Source organism: Vitis vinifera, chromosome 5, assembly GCF_030704535.1.
Source record: "Vitis vinifera cultivar Pinot Noir 40024 chromosome 5, ASM3070453v1".
NCBI lineage: Eukaryota > Viridiplantae > Streptophyta > Magnoliopsida > Vitales > Vitaceae > Vitis > Vitis vinifera.
The window spans coordinates 4,745,670-4,773,461 of record NC_081809.1 but is presented as its reverse complement, the minus strand read 5'-3'; the positions used below and the strand labels follow the sequence as shown (position 1 = coordinate 4,773,461).

The 27,792-nt window shown below is 35.9% G+C and overlaps 4 protein-coding genes across 6 annotated transcripts; 2 read left to right on the top strand and 2 right to left on the bottom strand.

The window, feature by feature from the left end:
* Positions 1-3,728: 3,728 nt before the first annotated feature.
* On the top strand, positions 3,729-7,858 carry LOC100263079 (glucose-1-phosphate adenylyltransferase large subunit 3, chloroplastic/amyloplastic). The gene is made up of 15 exons (XM_002281033.5): positions 3,729-4,116; positions 4,326-4,439; positions 4,526-4,699; positions 4,967-5,059; positions 5,149-5,232; positions 5,323-5,378; positions 5,515-5,608; positions 5,704-5,816; positions 6,084-6,156; positions 6,269-6,349; positions 6,522-6,608; positions 6,699-6,803; positions 6,964-7,070; positions 7,175-7,235; positions 7,564-7,858. The coding sequence occupies exons 1-15, from the start codon at positions 3,898-3,900 to the stop codon at positions 7,663-7,665; spliced, it is 1,563 nt and encodes a 520-aa protein (XP_002281069.1). The 5' UTR covers positions 3,729-3,897; the 3' UTR covers positions 7,666-7,858.
* Positions 7,859-7,975: 117 nt separating this feature from the next.
* On the bottom strand, positions 7,976-13,251 carry LOC100257883 (DEAD-box ATP-dependent RNA helicase 58, chloroplastic). Its single transcript, XM_002277744.5, has 10 exons — positions 12,907-13,251; positions 12,192-12,285; positions 11,595-11,708; positions 11,290-11,412; positions 11,032-11,136; positions 10,414-10,572; positions 10,235-10,303; positions 9,961-10,050; positions 8,962-9,102; positions 7,976-8,302 (listed from the first exon to the last, which is right to left on the bottom strand). The coding sequence occupies exons 1-10, from the start codon at positions 13,182-13,184 to the stop codon at positions 8,027-8,029; spliced, it is 1,449 nt and encodes a 482-aa protein (XP_002277780.1). The 5' UTR covers positions 13,185-13,251; the 3' UTR covers positions 7,976-8,026.
* A 341-nt stretch (positions 13,252-13,592) lies between these two features.
* On the top strand, positions 13,593-17,700 carry LOC100240814 (E3 ubiquitin-protein ligase RHF1A). Of its 3 annotated transcripts, none has more exons than XM_002281009.5 (8): positions 13,593-14,001; positions 14,995-15,041; positions 15,187-15,249; positions 15,406-15,517; positions 15,584-15,933; positions 16,292-16,399; positions 16,485-16,839; positions 17,390-17,700. In XM_002281009.5, the coding sequence occupies exons 1-8, from the start codon at positions 13,873-13,875 to the stop codon at positions 17,399-17,401; spliced, it is 1,176 nt and encodes a 391-aa protein (XP_002281045.1). In that variant the 5' UTR covers positions 13,593-13,872; the 3' UTR covers positions 17,402-17,700. The 3 variants fall into 3 exon arrangements, with proteins under 3 accessions (XP_002281045.1, XP_059592821.1, XP_019075788.1); XM_059736838.1 differs by having other exon boundaries at positions 13,638-14,635; XM_019220243.2 differs by lacking the exon at positions 14,995-15,041 and having other exon boundaries at positions 13,642-14,001.
* Positions 17,701-21,025: 3,325 nt separating this feature from the next.
* Positions 21,026-27,358, bottom strand: LOC100245908 (type II peroxiredoxin F). The gene is made up of 5 exons (NM_001281148.1): positions 27,104-27,358; positions 26,969-26,998; positions 22,798-22,956; positions 21,703-21,797; positions 21,026-21,494 (listed from the first exon to the last, which is right to left on the bottom strand). Exons 1-5 carry the CDS (start codon positions 27,317-27,319, stop codon positions 21,389-21,391), a joined length of 606 nt encoding a protein of 201 aa, NP_001268077.1. The 5' UTR covers positions 27,320-27,358; the 3' UTR covers positions 21,026-21,388.
* Positions 27,359-27,792: the final 434 nt, after the last annotated feature.

The window sequence follows — 27,792 nt, the reverse complement described above, 5'->3', positions numbered from 1 at the left end:
TGGCTGGAACAGCATTAGCAAAATGCCAATTTTCAGGGAAATCAACATCTTTCCACAAGATCTTCTTGGGGATGATGAAATCCGACTTATCTAGCATATCAGAGTGAAAATAGGTGGTCTCACCTTTAGGACTGGTGCAAAGAGCCCCTGATCCCACGCTTGTGTTCATGCTCTTATAGGCAAACCTGGTTATGATAGAAACAGGACTGTTTCCTGGTTTGATCTTAAAGCCATGAGTCTTAATATGCAGGACAACAGAATCTAAGATGTCTGCATCTCTTAATCTAACTGTGAAGTTAGGATAACACTGGAAATAAACTGGGCCATCATTCAGTCCAGCTTGGACTGCGCCTATAATAGAATCTCTATATTCGAGATGCCTATTATCCCTTAAATACATGACAATTGCGGTGTTTAAACCTAATCTTGTCAAAGGCTTAGCTGCTACTTGAATCATACCAAAGTGTATGAAATTATAGCCATCTTTCTTATGCTTTTCAACGGATCTGTTATCTAGAAGTCTTATGACTTGGTCGTCTTGTTCTAAACTGACTGTCATTTCAGAGGTCTTAATGGTATAATCTGTGAAGAACTTAAAGGTTCCTTTCTTATAAATTTCTTGATTAGACACCTTGGGTAATTTCCAATCATCTAAATCATTTTGAATCTTAGGATAATTGATCTCTTCACTGTTTACAACAGTATCTTGAGAATCACTGGATCTCCTAGACATGGTTCGGAAAATTGAACTCATTTTAGGGTTTTTGATCTAGAGCCTAATAGCAGATTGACAAACCTTATGAGACGTCACCCCAACCCTCTTACAGCCTAACAAATGCCTATCCACGGCTAACAACGGCTCAACCGGCAGGGCTCGCGCTCCCAGGCACACTGCTACCTATCCTAGGATAGGCCAAGAACACCCAAAACAAGGACCCAACTTCCCTCCCACATGGCTCTGATACCATAGACACCCAAGCTCCCAGAAGCATGTCTAGGTACCTATAGAACCATTTACCAAGAAGAGTTCTATGCCTACTTAAGACAAGAAAAGAAGAATATTAAGTTTTGGATTTGGTTTGAACTCTTCAAACAAGTGGAATATCCAGATTATCCTTGTAAGCATATCAACAACACCTCTACAAAAACTAAGATATGGAAAACCAGTGACAACATTATTATAGAATCCATTCATCCTCCTGAAGCTAAGATAGAAAAGAATATTAATGGAACCATAGTCACAGCTTCACCTTTTAAGACTAAGCCAGAGGAAAAAGGAATTGCTAGTGCATCCGATATTAGAAGGATTATGGAACAAATCAATTATACTAATATGTTTCTCATAACCCTTGGAAATCAAGTCAATAGAGTTGAGGAGATTATTGAAATTCAGGATCACCTTAAGAAGCCTTTTGTTAAGAATGATAATAAGCCTTTGTTTAAGCCTTTTGAATTATCTAAGAAATTCCAGGAAAATCCTCAAATTGATCAAGCTTTCATTGATAAAATAAGCCAAAAGGTTAAAGATAATCTTGTTATCCCTGAAACACCTCAACCTTCCCATAGGAGAATCCTTTTGGTTAAAAGGAATATTAGTCCAAAAGTTAAGGATAATGGACTAATTAGGCTAACCAGAGAACCTTCTATCCAAAACCCTTTTAAGGATCATGAGGATAAACAAGAAAAAAGGATTATCCTTAATGCCCTGACTATTAAAGATCTTCAAGAAGAAATAGGGCAGTATAAGAAGGATATTGAGAATCTAAGACAACCTACAAGCTCAGAAATCCCTATCCCTCAGGATTATATCAACAGGGTAGGTTTTTACCACAGTAGTACTAGAAAGGAAGACTTTGAAGAAGTTCTTGAATCTTCACAAGACAATAGTGATAAGATAAATGCATACTTAAATACTATTAGTAAAGTTATCTTCCAAAGGTGGGAAGTCTCCCTTACTATAGTAATTAAAGTGAGAAAAATATTCCCACTAAAGCAAGACCAATCCAAATGAACAAGGATTTGTTAAGCTATTGTGAAAAAGAGATCCAGGATCTCATGGATAAGAAGTTAAGAATAAATTTATCCTTGATATTATTGCTTTAATTGATTCAGGTACAGCTTTGAATTGCCTACAAGAAGGTCTTGTACCTACCCAATTTTATGAGAAAACCAGGCAAGCCCTCTTTGGTGCTAATGGTAAAAAGCTTATTATCAAGTACAAGCTTTCTAATGCCCATATTTGTAACCAAGGCATTTGCATTAAGCAAACCTTCATTCTTGTTAAAGATCTCAAGGAGAAAGTCCTCCTTGGTGTCCCTTTCTTAAGCTCCATCTTTCCTATGTGGGTAGATGATCAAGGTATAAAAACTAAACTTTTAGATAAGGAAATTCTGTTTGAATTTGCCAATCCACCTGGAGAAAGAAGTATAAACACCATAAAAGATCAGGTGATTAAGGCTAAGCAAAATCATATTAATCTCTTAAAACAAGAGATTGCTCTGGTTAGAATAGAAGATCAACTGAAGATTAAGAAAACCCAAGATGCTATAGAAAGCCTTAAGAATAAGATTATTAAGGAAGTCTGTTCTAACATTCCTAATGCTTTTTGGCACAGGAAGCAGCATGAGGTAGAATTACCCTATGAGCCTGATTTTAGGGAAGTTGGGTCCTTGTTTTGGGTGTTCTTGGCCTATCCTAGGATAGGTAGCAGTGTGCCTGGGAGCGCGAGCCCTGCCGGTTGAGCCGTTGTTAGCCGTGGATAGGCGTTTGTTAGGCTGTAAGAGGGTTGGGGTGACGTCTCATAAGGTTTGTCAATCTGCTATTAGGCTCTAGATCAAAAACCCTAAAATGAGTTCAATTTTTCGAACCATGTCTAGGAGATCCAATGATTCTCAAGATACTGTTGTAAACAGTGAAGAGATCAATTATCCTATATATATATATATATATATATATATATATATATATATATATATATATATATATATATATATATATAAAAATTAAGAGTGAAGTGATAGTCAATTTTTTTTTAAAAAATATGGTTAATGTAATAAATATAGAAAATAATTAAAAAATATAAATAAAAAGGTAATATAAATTTAAAATAAAAAATAAAAATTAAACTAAAAGATAAATACAAAAAGATAAACAATATTTGGACAAAAAAATCTTGAAATTTTTATGCTTATAATAAGAATAAGAGAATTCAATATCTTTAAAAATGAAAAATAAATATAAAAATATTATTGTTTTATTTAAAGGGAAATATAAGAGGGAAACACGTACTCACTTATAATACTTAATTGGAATTGAAAGAAAAGTTTGAATTTGAAGGAGAAAATTCTAGTGGAAAATATAAAATCATATAAAATATTTATAGTTTTAATAAGTTTTTTATAAATATAAAATTAATAGCAATTAATACGGTTGTTAATGATATAATAATGGAACGAAAATGTGAACATAATTATGAGAGATGGACATAAAACATAAATGTAGATCCGAAGGAAAGCAAAGCAAAGAAAAGAAAATAGAAAGGTAGAAACTAGTAATGGGGAATAATAGACCAGGAAAGAGAGAATACAAAGAAATAGGACATTTACACTTCAAAGCATGCATATTCAAAGTGGTTAAACCCAAGGGGAGGAGCAGCCTGTAGAATATTCCTTGTAATAAGTAGAAAGGGCTTCTTATAAGAACATTACGGCCACACCCGAACTTAAGAATTAGTGGTCGCGATTGACTCTGGATAGCGTGGCCCAATCCTCTGATATCATGCATTTCCAAGTAAGCAACTCCCCCACCTCCACACTCTATGCTCCTTTGCTCTCTCTTCTCCCCATGAGTCTTTAACTACAATTTACACTTCAATTTTGTGACTGGGTCTCGAGAAAAATGGCTGTGTCAACGGATGCCCGGATATCGCTTTCGGCAGCAGGCCAACTCCATGGCACAACAGGATTGGCAGGGAGGAGTTTGAGGCAGGTGAAGTTCTGCAATGGAGAGATGATGGGGAAGAAGCTGAAGATGACCCAACTCGGGATGTTTAGAAATAAGAGTGTTGGGAAACACGTATGCATGTCTCTTGCCACAGATGTTGCAGCTGATTCTAAGGTCGGAAGGTTCAATCCCAACTCAATTCGATTTATTGGTGGGCCATTTCTACTGTATTTATAGTAATCCCTGGCCTACTATGAAAAGTTTTGGCTCTAGTTCCTTTCAATCCAACCACCTTTGATTCAGTCTGAATGATAAATGCATAATAAATTACTGGGTTGGAAAGGTATCAGAATTTATAAAGAGATTGGATTGAATTTGTGCAGTTGAGGGATCTGGAGATGGAGAAGAGGGACCCACGCACAGTGGTGGCAGTTATTCTTGGTGGAGGGGCTGGTACCCGCCTTTTCCCCCTCACCAAACGCCGGGCCAAGCCTGCTGTAAGTCCACTTTGGAAGCAATGTGGGGCATTTTTTTTTATACAGATTCCAATAGGTTTATAATTTAGAAAATGGGTGTATTGTAGGTCCCGATTGGAGGGTCATATAGGCTGATTGATGTGCCAATGAGCAACTGCATCAACAGTGGAATCAACAAGGTCTACATTCTCACTCAATTCAATTCAGCATCACTCAACAGGCATCTTGCTCGTGCTTACAACTTTGGCCATGGGGTCAACTTTGGAGATGGCTACGTGGAGGTATATAATAGTCTTCAGTTTCAAATGGTTCAAGGGATGTTTGTGATATCTTACATGAAAAGTTCTTAATGTTATATATATATAGAAGTCGCTTAATCTTATTGATGCATATTAAAGCTGTAAGGGTTCTTAAATTTAGAACGGATAAAATCTATATGGTTGACAGCAGACCGATATAGTCTTAGCCAAATGTTACCATGAATATGGATGTAAGAGTTCCATTTCTTTACCAGGAGACTGATTAAAGAATGGTTTCTTGTATGCCAGGCTCTAGCAGCCACTCAAACTCCAGGGGAGGCTGGTAAAAGATGGTTCCAGGGCACTGCAGATGCTGTGCGGCAGTTCCATTGGCTCTTTGAGGTACCCATATTTCACTTCTAGTTAGGATTCTGGGGTAACCAATAGACGGTATCAAACCAAGAAGGGTGTTAAAGCTTTTCATCCTATAGGATCAAAGAAGTAAGGAAATTGAGGATGTGCTGATTCTGTCTGGAGATCATTTATACCGAATGGACTATATGGACTTTGTTCAGGTAAGACACTGCCATTCACTTTGATTTCTGTTCTTGATTCATTTCATTTTATTAGTACACTCGGAAACATTTTATCTGCTTTATTTCCAGAATCACCGGCAGAGTGGGGCTGATATCACCATTTCTTGTCTGCCAATGGATGACAGGTAGGTTCTATTTCCTATACTGGTTTCAACTCTTTATGCTATTAGCCAAATGCCTGAGCCTCTTTGTTCATGTCCCTGTTTTCCTTTAGATGATTGAAAACTACCCTTTTGAGTTCTTTCTCTCTTTCCATGATAGCCGTGCTTCAGATTTCGGTTTAATGAAGATAGACAACAAAGGAAGGGTTCTCTTCTTCAGTGAAAAGCCTAAAGGAGAAGATTTGAAGGCAATGGTAATGATTTTTTTTTTTTTCATTACTACAGTTTTAGAGAGATGGGTTCTGATCTGAAGGCTCTGAGTGGCTACTGACTGTGCCAATGTCATTAGGAAGTAGATACAAAAGTCTTGGGACTCTCAAGGGAAGAGGCAGAAAAGAAGCCATACATTGCTTCCATGGGAGTGTATGTCTTCAAGAAGGAGATACTCCTGAATCTTTTAAGGTACTAATTAACACTTTCAAGCCATTTAAGATGAAAAATGAAGCTTTCCGGCATGCTTAATTCCAAATGCAGAAGAGACTACTATTTATCATTGTGTGTAGAGTTATATTCATAATAAATATTGGAAACAAGAGACCAGTAGTGGTATGGGGATGGCCAGCCTAGTGTGTTTGAACCTGTTGTGATGCTCTCCATGCAATATACAACAAAAACCATGTCAAACAGGAATACAGGAACATTAAGTACTCTTCCTTGTTGTTGAGTCAGATGGCGATTCCCGACTGCAAATGACTTCGGATCAGAGATCATCCCTGCCTCAGCTAAAGAATTCTTCATAAAGGTCTGGATCAACTATCTAAAATATTTTATTCAAACCCATGAACATTATAAACAAATGATGATGGGTACATTCGACACTTCTGTTCATCTAACAACACACGACACTTTTGCAGGCTTATCTGTTTAATGATTATTGGGAAGACATTGGTACAATCAGATCATTCTTTGAAGCAAACCTTGCCCTTACTGCACATGTATGTATTGGAACATATATATATATCATTGCTCTTAATCAGCTTCTAAGTTCTAAGGCTCATGTCTTATGTTTGGTATTAGGGAAAAACTGTTTGAGGGAAATGCTGCCCAACCTTAGTCTGAGTTTCACATGGCAATGATTTAAGTTTTATAATTCTTCATGTTTTTCAGCCACCAAGGTTTAGTTTTTATGATGCAACAAAGCCAATGTACACATCAAGAAGAAATTTACCACCTTCAAAGATCGATGATAGCAAGGTTGGTCACATAAAGTTTCCTAATTTAGAAAGCTATGCTTCAAGCATTATCCAGAATGTAATATTGGTCCTTCTCTGCATTCTTCTGCAGATTGTTGATTCAATCATATCACATGGAAGCTTCTTAAACAATTGCTTCATAGAGCACAGTGTTGTCGGTATCAGGTCCCGTGTAAACTCCAATGTTCACTTAAAGGTTTGTTCTATAAATTCCATCAATATGATTGTAAATGAACCCATCACTCTGCTGCATAAAATGATACAAATTTGAAGTCTGCATTGTGCTTTTATGTGATTCTGTTGTGCTCTAAATCAATCAAGGTATGAGTACCCTTATGAGGGCCTAATGCTTGCAGGATACTGTGATGCTTGGTGCTGACTACTATGAAACCGACTCTGAAGTGGCATCACTGTTGGCTGAGGGGAGGGTTCCTATTGGAATAGGAGAAAATACAAGAATCAAGTACAGAAAAAACTTTAAAACTCGCCGCCCCATTTCTTCATTTGATCTAATTCTTTCACTGATCTTTCTCCTATCTCATGGCTCTTCTTATTATGCTTGTACAGAGACTGCATCATCGACAAAAATGCCAGAATTGGGAAGAATGTTGTTATTTCAAACTCTGAGGTATCATCCCTCTAATCATTTCTAGTAGAATATGCAGATGATAGTGTTTGTTATCTTTACCTTTAAAAGTAATTTTCTCTTCTTTCAAGACTGAACAATGCATTTCTTAAATTTTTAATAAAAAACAATTTTTTAAAAAAATTTGGTATAAAAACAGGGGATTTTCTGAAAACAAAAATAATTATATATATATATATAGAGAGAGAGAGAGAGAATAATTGAAAATAAGATATTTCATGAGAACTCCAGATCCATGAATAGCCAGCCTTGAAGTCTAAATAAGCTCTGTTTGTAACTTGTGTTGCTTTTTTATGTTTGGATCCTGTAGGGTATACAAGAAGCTGATAGATCTTTGGAAGGCTTCTACATCCGTTCTGGGATTACCATCATACTAAAAAACTTCACAATTAAGGATGGATTTGTGATATGATAAATATATTCATCATTTCCTATATTTTTTGGGTTGTGAGGATGAGAATGTAAAAGGCCAAGTGTAAGATATGAGCTATAATGTTTTATTAACAGTGCGAGCAGCCTGAAGGATACATATTGTTCATATTCTTATTGTTTTGGGGCAATCCAAGATTCTAAGTAATTCATGCTTCCTTTCTTTTCTGTTCTCATTTATACTTTCCTTCTTTGATTATTCATTCCTTCCTCTTTCATTATCCTTCTTTCCAAGAGGAAAGCACTTGATTTTCTTATTGTTCTTGCCATTTGTGTTCACATTCAAGAACGGATTGAATCGAAATTGGGGTAAAGGAGATTCCCTATTTTGCATCTATTGAAATTTAACACTGGGTCGATAGGAACAGTTCTTCACAGTGAAACATCAATTCATTTTCATACCTCTGCAAAACAAACCGCTCCTCAGATGTTATGATGTTGGTGACACAGCATTTCTGATCAGAGAATGGTTTCCTAGCAGCTCGTCCAGCTCGGTGAAGATAATCTACAACAGTTCTTGGGAGGTCAAAGTTGTATATATGGGTAGTTTCAGGCAAGTCGACTCCTCTGGCTGCTATATCTGTTGATATAAGAAGATAGCCTCCTCTTTGTCTCACTTCCTGTATTCAAGAATGGACATATCAGATTATGAACTAAGACATGGATGCATCACTACCGTACTAAGAGTGATTATTTATCATCCTCCATTAAGAAACACATTCTTGGCCGCGGTAAAATTATAATTTTTTGGATAAAATATTTTTGCAATAATTCAATTCAGGAGAAATAATAATAATAATAATAATAATAATTTGCAAAGATAACAATAATAATAATTTACAATAATAATTTACAATAATAATAATAATAATAATAATTTGCAATGATAATAGTAATAATAATAATAATAATGACAATAATAATAATTTGTCATGTATCTGATCTATTCATAAATTTAAATATACTAATTGAAGTGACTGGTATATTCCTTGGTCCTTGATCTCAATCTTATATTATTAAGGGGTTTGCACAATCCAGTGCCTTGTTCCATGCCAGTCTACAACTCTCTGTTTCCTCAACCATGTACTCAGAAATATCCCATTGATTATGTTAGACTACCCAAGGCTGAAATTGATTTTTTATCATATCCTTAAATTGTTGGATTAATTTTCCAGAAGATGGCATTATCTTGCCTAAACTCCACATTTATTTGAGTGGACGGGAAATAATAAAGAGATTTTACAGTCATCCAATTGCTGGATAATTGAAGAGCACTTACTGATAGTGAAGCTGCACGCAAATTGAAATTCATGTCTTCCTCTAGAAGAAGAATATCTGGACAACCCCCATATGAAGTCTTCAAGAAATCAATTAAAAGAGTTGCTGATGGAGCATTTCCAGCTTTTTTTGACTTCTCAGACTGCATAGAGAGATGGGAAATAAATGTTAAGCAACTGGAGATGCTGAAAGCAAATATCATGAAATCTTATCTTGTCCCACCATGTATATCGATGCAAAGATATTACGCTCTTAGCTTTAAAGATCTGTTCCTAACCTGGTTTTCATAGTTGATACATTTTTCACACCTGTGTTTTGTTGCTAAAATGAGATTGTAGAAATACACATATTGTCATCATTACAATTCCATCATCCAGACTGAAGCTATAACATTTCCCTCTTTTGCTCACAGAATGGTCCAAACTGCTTGAGGTAAGATTCAGGTCAGGTACCTTACAGGTTATATCCCAGATTCTTGAGGTTTTCCTTCTGTCTAGGGCATGCACCACATAATATCAATCAATGCTATGGTTCCATCACAGAGCCTAGAGTTATTAAAACCAACCTTTTCCTTTTCAGTTCTTCTATTTTACTCTTTCCTTTTTTCTTTCTGATCTTTCCTTATTTTAGTTTTTAAATTAACTGTCTAACACCTCACATCTAAAGCTTTATCATACCTCTTTTAAGCCAAAATTCATAGTGACCGGTCCAGGCAAGTAGAACTTCATCTAATTCAGGGTGTTGTTGGCCCAAAACACATTTTCTCTTTTTCATCATTTCTTACAACTTTTCTCAAAATTGAATCCACAAAATTAATACCCCATCATGGTCAGGTTATAAACTATTCCTTTTTACATAACAAATGTCATTCCTTAAGTGTGTCATTAATGTGATTGTTACTAGTATGCTTATATATAAAGCCCAACTTATGTAAAATGGATGACATCTGATCAAAATTTCTAAAAAAATTAATACAATCGGAATAATATGCTGCATTTACCTGTTCACCAACAAAAATTATGCCACACTCAGGTGCATCAGAGTGCAATAAGGATAGCAAAGTTTGACGCCTTTCATATTTATTACATATCTGTAAAAAGAGATGAATACCATATCAAAATCAGATCTGTTAAGAATAAGGACAATGCTCACAAAGATGTTCTTGAAAAAAAAATGTGATAAGTGAAATATGAAGCATAAAAAGCACCAAGTATCATGAACACTTTTAACCAAGCAAAAAATGCAATGTAACTGTCAGTTTTAAATTTTCTCACCACAAATCTATGGTGTAGAGATGATGGCATGGGCTCAATTGGATTCACGTGGACATGAACCACATCACTCTGTTACAAACATAAGATTATAATGCAAGTTACATCACAAAAAGGGAAAAAAAAATATTATATCAAATTCTAATAAAGATGACATAACAAAGAGAACTATGTAAGCAAACCTTAGTCCATTTCTGCTGTATACAGTCATGTAGGAATCGTCTGTGCTGGGGGATGGATGCACTGGCAAAAACAGTCTGACGGTTATTGGTTGAAGAGTATGATGTTAAAAGCTTTCGAAGAGAACCAACTTGTTTTGAAGCATTGAACATGAAATCCACCTATCCAAACAGTAATAATAAAAAATCAACTCCTTCAGAGAAAATACTGCAGAAGAGGCATTTTAGCTAACGAAGTTACTCCATACAGTAACAAGCTAACTACAACTCACAAACATTTTCATACTGCTCCCATTTGTCTTAATACTTAATTGAACACATCGTATAGTCCAAGAGTATGCTTTGTTTCACAGCTGCAGGGCCAATACCAATGGTCTACAACATCTAAGAGAATATTTTTCAGGCCTTATTGAAAAACCTTTTCATCTTTTGGCCATGTGCTACTTCTTCACAAACTTTAAGATTAGGAATTTCAGAGATATATTGATGGTAGCAGCAAATAATTGATCAATTATTTCAAATGCCTCTCTGGCAGCATATAGAGTTAAAATTTCTACTTTAAGGTTGCATAAACATCTGATTCTGAAAATAACAGCCAAATACTAAATCATGATCAATTACCTCATCAATTACCAGCACCCTCATTGATTCTAGCTTGAAAATTTGCTTCTCCAGCATTTGGCACAAACTTCTCACAGTTGCAACCACTATTGTTGGGGGCTCAGCCTGAAAATTTAAGCACAGAATGAAATGCCTTTTATAGACACAAATATTATTTCTTTTCAAATTTCATATCACTTTTAAGGAACTAACATGGAAAATTAGGATTATATCACCACAGAGATGATATTTATATGACCAAAAAAGAGAATACAGCACCTTTAGCCAACTTTTGTGTCTTTTCAGCATTCCTCCATCTAAAAGAGCCATAACAGTACATGACTTCTGCTCCAATTCAGGTTCCATAGGCTTTGCAGCTAGCATACGAGCTACTTTGGTGACCTTATTAACCAAAAGATAAAAATTAGCAAGGCACTTTATAGTCCTACTAGTTTAGAAATATTTACAGGGATTGGTTCATTTTAGCTTGCCTTTTTAATTCAAACTACTTTTGCATACTTTGTTAGGGGAAACCCATACATTTTCACTCAAAATATTTAGAAGAGCATCACAAATATTCTTACTTGTATTCCGAGCTCCCTAGTAGGCACCACAATCAGTGCTTGCACAGCAGATATTTTAGTGTTCACCACTGAAAATATCAATAGTAGGTATGTAAGAGTCTTTCCAGAACCTGTCTAGAGGGCCAAACACAAAAAAAAAATTAGCTTTGTCAGCATTATAGGAGTGGAAGATTATTATTATCAATTTCTTTCAAATATAAGAATTCACCCATATAAAACCACAATGTAGTTCAGATTAAAGTCGGGAATGTATGAAACATCCCTTTAGGGTGGATGGGCCATTCTGTCAATGATCCATTACCCACCAGAGGTATTTGCCTGGGATGGGTAAGTTAGGTACTTGCCAGAAAATTTTCACACACTCAAAAGACTTGGACATGTGCATTTGGAATGGGCAGAGATGTTTTTAATTGCACCAGGCACTACATTGATGCAGTGGAAATTTGGCAACCATTTTAAGATTAATAGATTGCCAAGTGCTAAATATACATTGATTTTAATAAACCTATGGCATTGTAGGACTTAACCAACAACAGCTACGAATGAAACAAGTATCAAATGCCAAAATGCCAAATCATTTCAAGACCACAAATTGACCTGAGCATGGAGTATGCAATCACGACCAGAAAGAAGAACCGGCAGAGCTTGCTGCTGTACATCTGTGGGCACAATAAATCCGACCTCTTCTATTCTGAAACAGATTAGAGCAATACTGTTGTAGTCAATTCCTGGAAACATTTTGAGTTTGTGCATAATACACAATAAAGATCTTGAATGACCACCCTTTGTCGAGGTCCTAATGTTACCCAGTACATGAGAAGAGCATAAGTAACAAAATGAAGCAATCATTGGGCCACACAATCAGCATGCAATTCGTTTATCAACCTGTAGTTCTATCTCAAATAGTTGCAATGTAGATCCTTTTCAGGTTCCAATATGAAATTAACAGTCAATTTTTTTGCTTTTTGGCCTCCTAAAAAATAGCCATTTTCAGGAAGAAAAAAAAAAAAAGGTCAAAAAGTTAGGAAAGAAACACCAACAAGATTTTCAGAAGAGAGTACCATACTTATACTCCCTTCTTTTATGAGAAAATGTAGGAAAGAGAATAGGTTACAATTCCTGAGTGTTGAAAGCAAAAATCTCCACTCAACTAACACAAGTATTCGGCTTTGTCGAGATGGTTCTTAATCTATGAGAAACCAAAAACAACGCAGAACAAAAAAAAAAAAGTGCTATGATCTTCTTCTTCTTCCTAAGTTTTCCCTGCAACCAAACACAACTGTAAAGAAAACAAAGAAAGAGAAGAACTCGCCTACGCAACACGTGCTCCGGTACGCAACCTTGGCAAATTTCTCGAAGAGTCAAGGTCCTCTCTCCAATATCAGATGCTTCAGTTATAGAAGAAGAATTGAGAGTGGCTTGTGCAGGCTTGGCATTGCAATTAGAGTTGGAAACACGCCGCGTAAAGTGAACGGTGGAATCGGTTCTACGATTAGAATTTAGTGATGGGGCGAGAGCCCGAGGAGGACATGATTTTCCCGAGAAAGTACGAAAAAGAGAGAGAAACTGAGCAGTTGGAAAGGAAGCCATTAGACTCACAGAAAGGAAGAGGGAACCGAGCCTCGGCGCAACAGATGAGGTGGACGGGTTAAAATAGGGGATCATAGATGGGAATAAGAGTCTATAAGCCTAATTCTGTGTAGGAAAGTGGGGCCCACATTTGATCTTCTGTCATCTTGAAATCAACGGTTTATGAGAAAAGAGTTCCCGAATGGAGGGATAGGATCGCGTATGGCAAGACGTCCCATCAATAGTCAAAGGCCTGCGGTCTAGTCTATCTTGGCCCTGGGGTGCTTGACGGCCCGACCGGACATATTATTTTTACTGTATTTGTAAACAAGTCCCTATTTCTCACTGTATTTACAGGAATTCGCTGAACTTTTCTTCTGGTCCACGTGTTAATACTTAATAGAAGTTAAAGTGAGGCAAAAGTGGAGAATAGAAGAAAGGGAGTCCCAAATAGAAAACAAAAAATGAAATTGAAGGACTGGTTTAACAAGGTTGTTCAATGGTAATCAGATTGATTCTATCAACCGTCTGAATCGGATTTTTCCGTGCGTTCTCTCTTTTCCTCTTCTTCCCATAATTCCTTACTTTGACCCATTACTCTCTCCCCCCTCTCTCTTTGTGCCTTTCCTCTTTCATCTTCTTATTCTCTCCCCAACTTCCTTCATTCTCGTCTCTCCTGAAGCTTCCCCGGCTCAGTTGATCACTCTCAATGGCGGACTTAACTTCTTCTGAAAATCCGATCTTCCTGTCGGAGTTCTCCGCCGGAGCTGCCGATGACGCTTCCGAGGATTCTTGTAGTATTTGTCTCGAGCCGTTCAGCACCGACGATCCTGCTACTGTATTATCCTCGTTCATCATTCTCTACTCTATTTCTGTCATATTATCAATTGCTTGTGCTTTCCTTTTAAATTTGTATCTTTTTTTGTATCTACATTTAATGATTTTTTAGGCATTTTCATGATGATCGTCGATTGATTGGATCTTTGATTTAGATGAGTTGTATCATCATGATCGTTTATTCCTAATTGTTTTCTGTCTCTTTTTACGTCCTGTTTTTATCATCACCAAAGAAATTTCAGTAAAGTTCCGGTTTTATATTTCTATCGAAGTTTTATTTGCCATGATGGATATTTTGGTGTGTAGTTGAGAGAGGCTTCGCTATGTTTCTTCCCTTTACCCTTGCCTCGGAAAGGGAAAACTTTACTATCTAATCTTTAGGGAAAATCTTTTATTTCCAAACAGAGTTGGATTTGTTGACTTAGTAATGCATATCGAACAACAGATTTCCTCCAAGGTCTTCTTGCATTTACTGCTATACCTTCTTTTGTGGCATGGATGCTCACACTGTGCGTTTGGACAATTTACAACATGGGTGTATGTTTCTGTTTTTGCTGTGGCCTGCTTGTCTTCTTGCTGATGGCTATGCGATGCTACCGAAGGACAAAAGCAACATTTTTCTTGTTAACTGTAAAGTTAGTAAGATTATTTCTTACACTGCTAATTGACAATTTGATTTGAGTGAAGGGTTGTTGTCCAGTAATGCTTATAAGCCCATGGTTATAGAAGAAGAAAAATTGGATATAGTTTTTTCAGGGGATATGAGATATTAAATTAATATGGCATCTAGGCATGCACTGGCATGGTAACACAAACCTGAGTCAATTTAATATGGAAATTCATATAATCTAGACATTTTCCTCACATCAATGATCCAATCTATTGGCCAACGAGGATAATTTCCAATACATGCTCTGATTGAAATCGTTTATGGTTTATGGACAGTTACATGTAGGTCTGAGTAAAAATCTCTTAACCTTGTTTTTTGTTTCAGATTACCAACTGCAGGCATGAATATCATCTTCAGTGTATTCTTGAATGGTAGACTCAATTGCCATAGCTTTGAGTTTATGTTTGATTTATGAGAATTGGCATTATGAATTTTCACTTCACCCTTACAATCATATACTATAAATCTAATGTCTGGATGGATGTCCTTAATTGAGGTGAGCTTGTTTCTTTTCAGGTCACAAAGAAGCAAAGAATGCCCAATTTGCTGGCAGTTTCTTGTCTTGCAAGACCCTACCAGGTAGGTATTTTTCATGTGAAAAATGGTTGAGTGTGCTTATGAATTCATGTCTCTGTGGGACTGCTCAATTGAAGGCAGCTAATTCTATATATTTCTACTGGTGCTGCTAGCCATAATGGTACTTTATTTAATCTTTCATTAATTTCATATCTGTAGCCAGGAGCTACTTGCTGCAGTGGAGGGTGAAAGGAGCCCAAGGTCAAGGAACTCATCCCCCACAGAATCCACATTTCTTCATCATTTCCAGGGAGATTTTGGTTATGATCATGTGAGTTGCTTAGTTGATGAGTTCTCCTATGCTGAATGATTGCTTAGTAAGAATGCAAATTTTCAGGATGCTTCTTACTCAGATGACTCCGATCTCGATGAGCATATTATGCAGCATGTAGTTGCTGCAGCAAGTGGAGCCCCTTATGTACACAGAAGGGAAAGGCAGAGATCTTCTGGTCTTGGTCCTTCTGAAAGTCTTGTTTTTCCTCCTACAGATGTGCCTGATGTGCAGACAATAAACACTCCGTCACCAGAAGAATATCAAAATTCAGGCAGTGTGTCATCTGAAAGCAATTCCCCAGCCCACAGCGATCAATCTGCTATCAATGCTCAACCTCTGTCATCAGGGGTTCCCTCTGTTGTGAATATGGTGTCTAGCACAGCTGCCAACAGAGATGGTCTAGCTAAACCCAGGTATCTGCCTGGAACTGTCAGAACTGACACAGATCTAATGATCTATTCCATGTGTTAGTTTTTTATCAACCTAGCTGCTTATGTCTGATATTCCCTGCCAGAAGATCTGATAAAAAATCACACACACACGCCCATGTTTGAAAATGTAACCCCTGCAAATTTCTTTCTCACAAATCATTATAAGTTCAGCAATAAAAACACCCTTGTGTATCCTGTGGATGTATGGTGTTGCTGATATTTCTATTACAAAAGTTTGGTGCATCATGAAAGCAATTTGTTCATTTACCACTTTACCGAGTTTTCTGTCATTTTTTGCAATTTGTTCTGTTCTTCAGTAACTGTTTTTGTCATTATCCAGAGTTATTTTTGACCAGCCACTGCCTAGTAGTCCGAGGAGACCAAGCCCATCTGATTTGCTTTCTTTTTCTGACTCAATTAAATCTAGACTTTCGGCTGCTTCAGCAAGGTAGACTAGTTACAATTGGGTTCTCCATTTGAATTGATTTGTACTTATCTCTTGAATACTAAAATGTCCTGAGCTTTTGCAACAGATACAAGGAATCAATCTCAAAAGGTACACGAGGTTTCAAGGAAAAACTACTTTCACGTAATAACTCAGTCAAGGAGCTGAGCAAAGGAGTTCAGCGTGAGATGAGTGCAGGTATTGCTAGTGTTACAAGGATGATTGAGCGCCTAGATCCTATCTTAAAACGCACTGGAGCATCTAATCCTGATTCCAGCTTTACTGGGGGAACCTCAAATGTCTCTCATAAGGGGAAGGGTGTGCAAGAAAATGTGATCACTCCTAGTGGAAATAATGGGGAAATCTCAAATGATTCGAGTCCTGATGCATCACCTCTTGCTTCGGTTACCATCTCAGACCGAGTTGAAGTTTTTCCTTTGCAGGTAAAAAAAAAATCTAAATAACTCGATTTTTCTGCATTTACATCACAATGAACTCCTTGGGATTATAATGTTGATTTTAATCTCAAGTGGTTTCCTTGCTTCTTTTTCTTTCTTTGCTAGTATAATCTTATTTAGAGGGTGGGACTGAAATGAAATGCTCCCAACTTCATGACTAATAGCATTTCTATGCATGGAAAGAGAAACCAAAAGAAGTTAAATTCATTTTATCATTTATTAGTGGGCAAATGGATTTTGCTTGGTATCAGATCAAAAGTGACTGTTAGTTTAACAAGGTGAGAGAATGTACCATCTACAAAAGACCTAAAATGTAAAATGTCTATGAACAAGTATTTAATTAAAGAAGAAGAAGAAGATGAAGAACTAAACAAATTGATTGATTTTGTTACGCTCATGAACATAAGATAGGAACATTTGTGAATTGATTCAGTTTCTAATCTATACCCAACCGTGCCCTTGATAGATGTTAGAAATAGGCACAAGTATCACCATATATTTAAATCTGACATTTTTGTTGGTTTTTATTTTCTAGAGCGGACAATGATGGTTTCAAGATTGAGATTGCAAACTCAAGCACAGTTTGTATGTTTTATCTACTACACAGTAGAAGGTATTTCATGCAAGTGACGAACACGAAGGATACCAATCAGCCATCCTTGAGGATTGGTTTGCGTCCTGCATTAATAATTCACTGTCCTGACCATTTGGGGGATGTTTCTAAAGGGGTTTGGTTCTTTATTTATAGGCGTGTAAGATCCCTTTTATAATGCTTATGATATTAACACTAGTTTTCTCAAAATGATGTGAGATGATCAAAGGGAATTCTAGAAAAGTTCATTGTCATACCTCTTGCTTTTAATGTTCCTTCTTTTATTTAATCATATATTCTAGCCATATGCTATTATGTTTTTTTGGATGCATTTGTTACTTTAAAAATGCAAGAACAATGAAATATTTCTTATTAAAATGACTTTTTGATTACAAGGGAACCCTAAAAGAGAGGTTTGGAAACACCATAATTTGGATCCTTGTGGAACACCGTCTACTAGGGTGCAAGCGGAATCTTATCTGAATTTGGATCCTTGGATGATGTTAATCAACAACTTTTGCCACAAAGGAGTATTTGTAATGAGCAGAGAGAGGAGATGTGAAGAGGGACATCGCATGATCCGCACAAGATGCATGAAAAGACAAATGACACCCTTTCCCTCACATGGCATGGAGAAGCCATTGCAGGCAATAGGGCTTGATTGTATAAGTGCAGTGATCGACCTCAGGAAGAAAAATAGATCCCATGGCCATCCACGCATGGAATCATCTCAACACCATATATGAAGAACATCCTTTGAGACGATGCCCTTTAAGGGTGCATGGTCTTCAAATTTAACATGTTCAAAGGAATTGGTCAACTCCTACGAGTACTTAATGCATGTGAGATAGATGGTAGTTTTGGTGTTAGACAACGAGATTGCCTGCCATGCAAACTCTTCTCCTCGAGTCTGCAAGGATTTGCACTTTTATGGTTCCATCAACTTCCACTCCAATCAGTCTCTAGTTTCGAAAGCCTGAGGATGATGTTTATGGCACAATACATCCATTCCATCCAATGATAGAAAGCGCTACAAGTGCTCTTTCTGGTGCGAAGCTAATGGGCGAGTCAATTTGAACATACCTACAACGATTCAATATGGAATCATTCCCAAGTGCTAGAGTGTACCACATAGGAGGTTGTAATGGCCTTTAAGGGCTCTTTGAGGGATTAGAGCTATCACTTTCTAAGTCGCCCTTTGCTATTATAGAAGGGTTGTTATTTAAGCAAGGAAGTATGATATGTGGAGGAAGACTTGAAGTCTAGACGAGCTAGGAAGCCATCCTCAATGGTAGTCATACTCACTAGAGAATCATTTGGTCTAGTCTAAAGTGAATTTAAGACAAGGAAAAGGACAACCTTGTGACTAAACACCATAAAGATAAGCAAAAGGGGTCGGTCATTGACGAGAGAATTGACCTAGATTAAACTACACGTCTCTTATGGTCTCCTATTGATAAATTCTACAAGAAATAAAAGCACCCAAAGGGTTCCTCATCAAATTGGACTAGATCCTGATGTTGTACCTCTTGACTCAGTACAAAAACAACTTCTTAAGCCCTATGAAATAATTAGGGGTCAGATTCATCATCAAGATCATCATATGAAAATAAAGAAATGCCTTAATCATATGAAAGTAAAGAAGTGCCTTAAGAGAGGAGTAGCTGTAAGCAAAGCCCCACCTCAAAAGGTGGGGCTTTGCTAACTAGTCTTTGCTAACAAGACTAGTAACCCGTACATTGGGAAGAATATAGTAACAACAAACCAAAAAGCTATATTTAACAGGATTAATACCTTTTAAAGCATGAAAGTAAAAGTAAGAAAACAAGCAAACAGATCAAAAGAAAGAGAATAACATAAGGAGAATCAATAAAGGGAGGTGTCTTATGTAGGCACTTAAAAGGATAATTATTGTACCACACATTTGCTATATGTTTAGAAACACGTGCTTACCATTATGCCACCTTCTAATTTCCCCACTTTTTTATCCCCATTTAAAAAAATGAGGGGGAATTATAGGATGTGCTACTCAAAAGGCACATGTCATGCTGTGATCCGGGATCAATACTTTAATTATGAATGGAAAAATGACAATCCACACATGAAATGAACTTTAGAGGACAATGACAACATTAAATGCAATTCAATGTCATTTTGTAAACAATCCTTAAACAATAATGGTGACATTTAATATGATTGAATTTACTCTTATAATTATGAGATGATCTTCCTCCCAAATCAAGGAACATGTAACCATTTTCTGACAAAGACATTACTGAATCATGGTGGGGTTTGATGGCCCAATAATCAGTATGATTAGTCCATCAAATCAATCCAATCCGTATAAAACCTTGAATAATTGAACAACGAAGGGTAAATTTTTTCACACATGTTTTTTCTGTCTTTTATTTTTAGAAACTCTATGACCGACTTGATATTTAGAGATAAGTCCAACACGTGCAAACAGGGGAGCTTGTCACTTGTACATCTCACATGGGCTCCATTGAAAACATAATTTATGATATTTTAATCTTTCTTTAGAGCCTATCATATTTATAATCACCTGTCCCACTTCTTTTCTCAAGATTTTCAAATCACGTGCTCACTTAAAATTGGTCGGCAGGCTTCAGTTCATGTTCAAATGTCTAAAACTGTCGTTGACATACAATATCTTAGACAATAAACTACAAAGTTTATGGTTAAACAACAAATTTGCCCTTAACTCTCAAAGTGGAGCACTGGCTAACTCTACATCCAAGACACATCTGCACCAATACCCACACTCCCTCTTCATTTCACACCAACCCTACACTGCACACTGCCCTTCTATACCTGAATCACCTCCGGTGACTAGAGCCACTTTCCCCTGCCATCAACTCCGTACAAGTAAATATATAAAACAAAGAATACACATGCACGATTGTGAAGTCTTTTGTTAGATAAAATACCAAATCATCTATGCATATGCAGTCGTGGAGTAGTATTTAAGCATTAAGAAGGTTGTTTGAAGGCTTCTTCTAATCAGGGGTGATGCATTGTTAGATGAGGTGCACAACAGGCTCCCTTTGGACTGGCCGAGTTTGTTGGGCCCAGAGGTGGAAACTTTGGACCGCTAGCTAAACAGAGTAAAATCACATTTAAAAATCTAAGAAATTGCTTAAATGATTTTAAACAATCATTTAATTGGTAATTTTTTCAAAAATCATTTTTTTTATAATATATTTAAAAAAAAAAAAAAAAAACCACTACTGAATCATTTCTTTTAGTTTATATCTAAACATTAAACATTTATCTTTAAAAACCTTTCTGCCGAAAACACTACTAACAAAGGCGTTACACATAAAAATGTTTTAACTAGAATCACTTCCAATTCCAAATAAGCTCTTCCAACTTCAAATTCTTTCCATTAACATATGTAGGACTTCGTCAGGTAATCTGGTTGCACTCTGACATTCAATGCTCAGGCTTAGCTAAAGGTTAAAGAGCATATCCAGAATTCTCGACCAGGCCTGGTAGGATTTCAGGCCAACAGGCATAATTTACACCCCTGGATTTTGATCATACACGGTGAAGTTGGGCAGGGAAGTCCATTTCACCTATATGGGTCGAAAAGCCCAAACATATCCACCTTGTAAGCAGTTGTCAACTACTGATGGCATTGAATGGAAGTATAATAAAAAAAAACCAAGCATGAGCCATGCTCATCTCAATCAGCCACATAAACTTTATATTCAACTCTTTGATTTTCAGACTAAGTCAATTATCGACCCACCTTATTCCAAAGAACAGGGTCAAAGAAAGATGCAAAGAAGCCCTGTAGAAACTTCTGGAACACTTCAAATTATTAGCCATGTAGTCACCCTTTCTACTGGAAAACTCAGAGTTGCCCCACAACATACCAGCAGTATTGTGGATTGAACGACAAAGTGGAACAGGACAACTTTAAATCTGTTCCAAAATTACATCTGCACCAGAAACCTTAACCTCGGATGGAGCACTCTCTATATTAAGAGCCTTGACCTTCCCATCAACCACATATGCTGACCATCTACATCATCAACGGTAGTGTCAGGAACAAAGTATTTATAAATACACTTTGGTTTAATCCTATGCTTCAGCTGAGCTCAATCTATTTCCTAAAAGTAACATATCCATGGATTTTCATAGGGTTTCTTCACTCCAAACTAAATCGGCTATAAATTAACAATACTGGGGTATAAACGTGTATGGTGCGATTAGAGGAATCGGTGTCATACCTATGAGAACGAGGTCCAAGCAAAGCAGCGGAAAGATCCACTTCTAAATCCAAGCTCTTGTGGAAGCTTCCATCAAAGTCCCCATAAAACTCAATCTAGAAAAACATTGAACTAATATTATAAGAGGAATGATAGAAAATGTCACACAATGCCACTTTCAGCGACACCACTGCAACTCATTGTCACAGCCTTCTTAAAATGACACACCTGCAGGGTATTTATAGTGGCACCAGGAGTTCTTTGCACCCAACATAAAAGTAAACAATGACATTGGTGCTGTCTTTAGCAAAGCAGCATAACTGTAGATCATATTGATAATAAGCAGAGGATGTTGATACAAAAGTTCCCATCTAAATTATGTGTGGATATAATAAAAAATTACATTAAAAAAAAAAAAAAAAAACCTTCACAATGAATTACTTAGGAACCATTAGGAAATGTTTCAAAAAATAATTCTCAAAAATAAGTTTTTGATAACAATTCTTAAAAAAGTTTTCAATTGTTTTCAAAAATGAAATTTTGTTCAAAAACTCAAATATGACAAGCAGTTTTTTTTTTACATGTTCTCTTCGAAGACACTAAATGCTATTGTATAATGCAAAAGTTTCTCACCTATTTTTCATATTTTCATTTGTTTCTCAGAACACTATAAAAAACACCTCAAAATACCACAAAATTGTTCTAAACCATGATTGACATTTTCAAAGCCGAGAGGACTTATCACCCTGTTTTAAGAACAAATTCTTAAAAAACTACTTTCACTCAAAAATATGTTAAACGTGTTTTTTAAGTTAGAATTGTCTATCTTCAAGAACCCTTCCCACCCCTTTCCAAAGTCTGTGTTGTCCCTGCTTCCTTTCATCTTAAATCGATATGGTAAAATCAATAGCAATAAGATGGTCCTTGCCATTAACTTCAGGTTTCACTCATGACTCATACCCAAAAAAAAAAAAAAAAAAAATGTAATTTGATAAAAAAGGGAAAAAGGTGAAAGAAATTACTTACCACATCTTTGGCTTGAAGTTTTTCTCATGGCTCATATCTAAAAAAATATAATTTGATAATAAAGGGGGAAAAGTAAAAGAAATTACTTACTGCATCTTTGGCTTCAAGTTTTTCTGCCCAGGCATTTAAAGTGTATGGATCATTGACAGCCACACAAATAACAGAATCAATCCCTTTAGCCTTGAACTTATCAACATTTTTTTTGTAGCTAGGCACATGCTGGGCTGAACAAACACCTGTATAAGCACCCTGCACATCGGTAAATGCAAATCTAATTAAACTCTCCATATAAAGATAAGTATGAAATACGAAATGAAAAAGATCCAAAGATAATATTTAGTCAGGGCCTTCTGTATCTCCTTCAGCCAAAGCCCAATTTTTTGACATTTCTAAGTTTTAAAATAAAAAATTAATGTTGGAGGCTCCCTACCTGCCCATACAGCTCATAAGCATACATTCTTGCTCAACTCATACATAAACCACCCACCATTCAGCTCCTACTCAATATCAATAGGATTATACCTCTCTTATATTTGAAATGCCAGCAATAAGGTGACAATTTGTGCCCTTTCAAAAACAATCATTTTAAAATAGAATATTATGATTCACATTAAGCAGCCAATTGGACCCCAAAGCTTAAGCTTTCAGGCAAAGATCGGCTAATGATGTATATTATGGAAATTTCAGCTAAAACCCTAATATCCAGCCTCATAGGTGGCTTTCTTTGGATTTTCAGGTGGCTCAAAAAATTGAGGAAATAAAAATATATGGATTCAGATTCAAAACCATAATCTCCTTGTTCTGCCAATGGAAGCTTTAATGGCATAGGTTAGTGAAATCACTTAAAAATAATAATAAATAAATAAATAAATCATACATAGTTTTAAAACATGGTTCAGCCAATTATGCGTACATTCATGGATGAAAAAGTATCATTCCACCATACTTATGGAGGACAAAAAAAATAGATACAACTATTGAATCATGAAATATTCCCTGTTTCCTAACTCCTTATATTTACACCCTAAGCCTTGAGTTCTTGCTCCATCATGTGTCTCTTACTTTTTTTCACATCTCTACCCATTCAATGTAAGCTTTATAGGACCATATCCATCTTATAGTTTTTTCCCCCTTATGTCCTCGAATATATATAGAATATTCCTAATTTTACTTATTCAATATGGACATCTATTTTTACAAGGAAATACAAATATACAAAACACTTCATACACATTCCTAACCAAAAGGAGCATATACCAAATAGGAATTTGAGATACTTTCAAATAATCTTCACCATGATTCAAATTTCAGCAAATCAATCTTTTATCTCTTTGCGATACATACCTCTATTATATTCATGATGTTTGTCTACAAGACTTCATCAATGTGCATGACTTCTTTGATATATGTCACAATTAAGGCAATCTTCTAATATATTCTACTTGGAAACCTATCTAAACCAAATCCTTATTCCTCACCATGACTTTCTTATACACCACACTCTCCTCGTATGTCATAGTCCCCTTCAAGCACCACAATCCCCTCATGTGCTATGGTCTTCTCATGCACCATAAATTCAAATTGTTTAACCACTTCACTATTTCCACCTTTCAATATTGTAATATCTCATATTAGATATAGGAAGAAGTTTCCAACACTATAGATGTAGTGGATTTCTCTTAATTATATGGATGTCTTTTAAAGTCGTGATGGCCTATTACTTAAGAGGGAGTGAGTCATTACAATTGGTATTAGAGTCAATCCATGGTCTTGATGGGGCACTCAAAGTAACTGTGTTGAGTGGCCCCGCAATTCTATCAGATACAACAAGAACATTATGCCTATATGAGGGGTGATTATAATATCTCATATTGGATAGGGAAAGAAGTTCCTAGCAATATTTATGCAATGAATTCCTCTTAACCATATAAACATGTTCTAAAGTCGTGCAAACCCATTGAGCCCAAAGTGGATGATATTTACACTAGAAAGAGCAGGTTGCTAGAACGAAATGTATAGAAAACATTAAACTTATGTCAGAAAACAAAATACATGTTTGTTGTTCCATGTATCACATGCTGATAAGAAAACAATGAACTCCACATTCAAAGAAAATTCCTTTTACAATCCTCTTTTGTATTTTCTTCTCCTTGACTCTTCTAGAAATCACCATCTTAGTCTCTACTACTATTTATTGTGATAATGGAAATTTTAATGCTACAAGTTAGTGCAATAACATAAAGATAAAAAAGACATACATACACAAAAATGCATAAAGTTTTAACATGGTTCAACCAACTATACCTAGCCAAAAAGAGAATCATTACAAAGAATAGAAACATATATATAACTATTGAGTACCAAAACAGATCATGTTCCATTGTTTCTCCGCTCCTTGTATTTATACCCTAAACCACAATACCTCACTCTATTGGATGCCTCCCACTTTCCTCACATCTTACTATTTGACATAGACTTTATAAGTTCATCTCCATCTCATAACATTTTCCGACCATGTCCTAAAATATGTTATATATAAAGGTAGGTATTCCTCACAACTTTCTTTATCTAATATAAATATCTATTTTACAAGTAAATACGAATATATAAAATACCCAACATATATTCTTTACCAAAGGAATATGTACCAAATAGGAATTTGAAACACTTTCAAATGCTCCGATAAACAATAGTATGATTCACTAGTTTATGTGTGTGTTTGTGTATATATATAAAGAATGATGAGAAACAAAACTATTTATTCTAAAAAAACACAGGACATTGCTAAACTAATAGTGGTTCCAAATAAATAAATAAATAAATCAATAATCAGTGATAGAACTTCCCCTACAAAGAACATCAAATATTTAGCTCTCCACTTTGCTAACATATCTACCATGTGATTAGTTGAATGAGAAATCCAACAGAAGGAGCATGCCATCCCTGAAGCAAGATAAAGATATTTGCCCATTGAATTTCCATAAGCCTTTTTCTTTCTTATTCACCCAAGATAAGACCCTGCTAGAATCTTCCACTAGTAGGTTGGAAAGACGTTTAACTTTAGCCAATTTTAGGCCTTCAAACAAGCCTAGAATTTCTAGTATGTTTAGAAAATGCTATCAATGGTATTCCATGATAATTCAGGAGCATTCCTCCAATTCCTGGTTGTCCCAAATTTCCTAACAAGCACTCATCAAAATTCAACTCATAAAAAGCTAGAAATTGGGCTATAGCTGATACCTTTAGTTCTCATTTCTTCTAAGCAAAAAGCTAGAAATTTTGGTAGGGAAAAATTACAAAGCCCAAAGTTATCACATTGAATAAAAGTTATATGACTATTAACTAGCAATCATAGTCTAGTGATTCTCCAGGTTTATTTTTTAGAACTTGTACTTTTGCTTGTCTCAACTCATAAAAAATAAGTAACAAAGTAGAAAAGTACATTTTCAGTCTCTGAGATGTACCGGTTTCAATTCTATCCATGTGTCACTTAAGCTCCACTTGGATTTTGAAAGGTACTAGGAAAAGGAGAAAGAAAAACAAAGGAGAAATCTCAAAATTTTTATTTTGTTTATCATGAAAAAATTGGAAAAAACATAAAGAAGAAGAAGAAGAAAGAAATAAATTGATAAATTTTTTTGACAGCTTATATATCTTCAAATTCTTCATTCTCTATTTGAAAAGAGAGAAAATTGAAAAAAAAAAAATCGGGGAAGAAAATATATTAAGCTCAAACTTAATTTGTATCAGAGCTTCCACTACAACACTAATCAATAACATCCAAAAATTTGTATAAAATGACATGATTGAGGCTAGTATGTATGGCACCATTCCAAGAGAATAGCATTTCCAAAGAACAAAAAATTGAATCCAATTTCCTTTCAAGAAGCGTGAAATTATTATTAACCAAGCACGGGCACCTATATTCTTTCCACCTACATTCTTTTGCAGCAAACACAATAGCATCATAGATTTTTCCAGTACCATTCGAAGTTCTAATTTTCCAAACTCCATGTGGAGGTTCGAATTTCAAACACAAAACCCGTAATTATCACAAACATATCAACCAGTGAGTGCTTAAGGTTCTTCTCTCCTCCAAATGCTACCTTTAGAAATGAAAAAGAAATAGGGTTTGAAGACTCGATAGGGTTTTCTCTGTCTTAACCAAACGGCATCTATTGCACACCGGACAAGGAATTAAAATAAAACACACACACACAATTTTTTTTATTTTTTAAAAAGGAAAAATACCGTTACTTACAGGGAGACCAAAGATGACCACTTTCTTGTCCTGAAAATATCGGAGTAGAAAACAAAAACGAAGAAATTAGAGAACCGAACATCTAACTGGAAGAACAAGAGAGGAATCCATGGAAAGGAAATTTGAAGAGCAAACCTTGAAAAGTTCTTTGAGAGGTGTTGTGGAAAACTTAGAGGAGACGCCTTCGTCCCAGGTCCGAGCCTTCTGGAGACGAACATCTGGTGCAGCTGACACTAAATCTGTCCCCACTGCAACAGAGGCGTAATGCCTTGATGCTGCTGCAGCTGCGATTCGGAGACTCTCCACCGTTGATTTCATCATCATGCTTCGCTTCAGAATTCTGGACGCCATGGATTCCAACCGTGACTGGTTCGGCTTCGGGCATTCGCAGATGACGAAGGGCTATATAGTGAAATCACTGAAATGTTGGCCTACCAACCAAGCAACCGTTCTGGACTGTCACCATGGGCCTCATTTGTTGGCCCATCTGGCCCAGAAGGTATTCTTAATAAATCTACTGTATTTATTGTTCAACTTAATGGTCACACATTTAAGAAACTCTTGTCTGATTGAAAAGAATGCAAAATTTCCACTTAATAATTAATATAAAAAGAGAATATTTTAAAATTGGAAGTCTCCTATAGAAGCATAAAATTAATCTATTTACTAATATAGACACGTGTCAATAAATTACCAATCCTAAAATCGACACACATGTGAAGTAGCCAAATAAATAATTATCATGCTCACAAAATTCATAATATAAGAAGTGATCTTAGAGTCCGTTTGATAGTAATTTTAAAAAATGTTTTTAACCTTTCTGA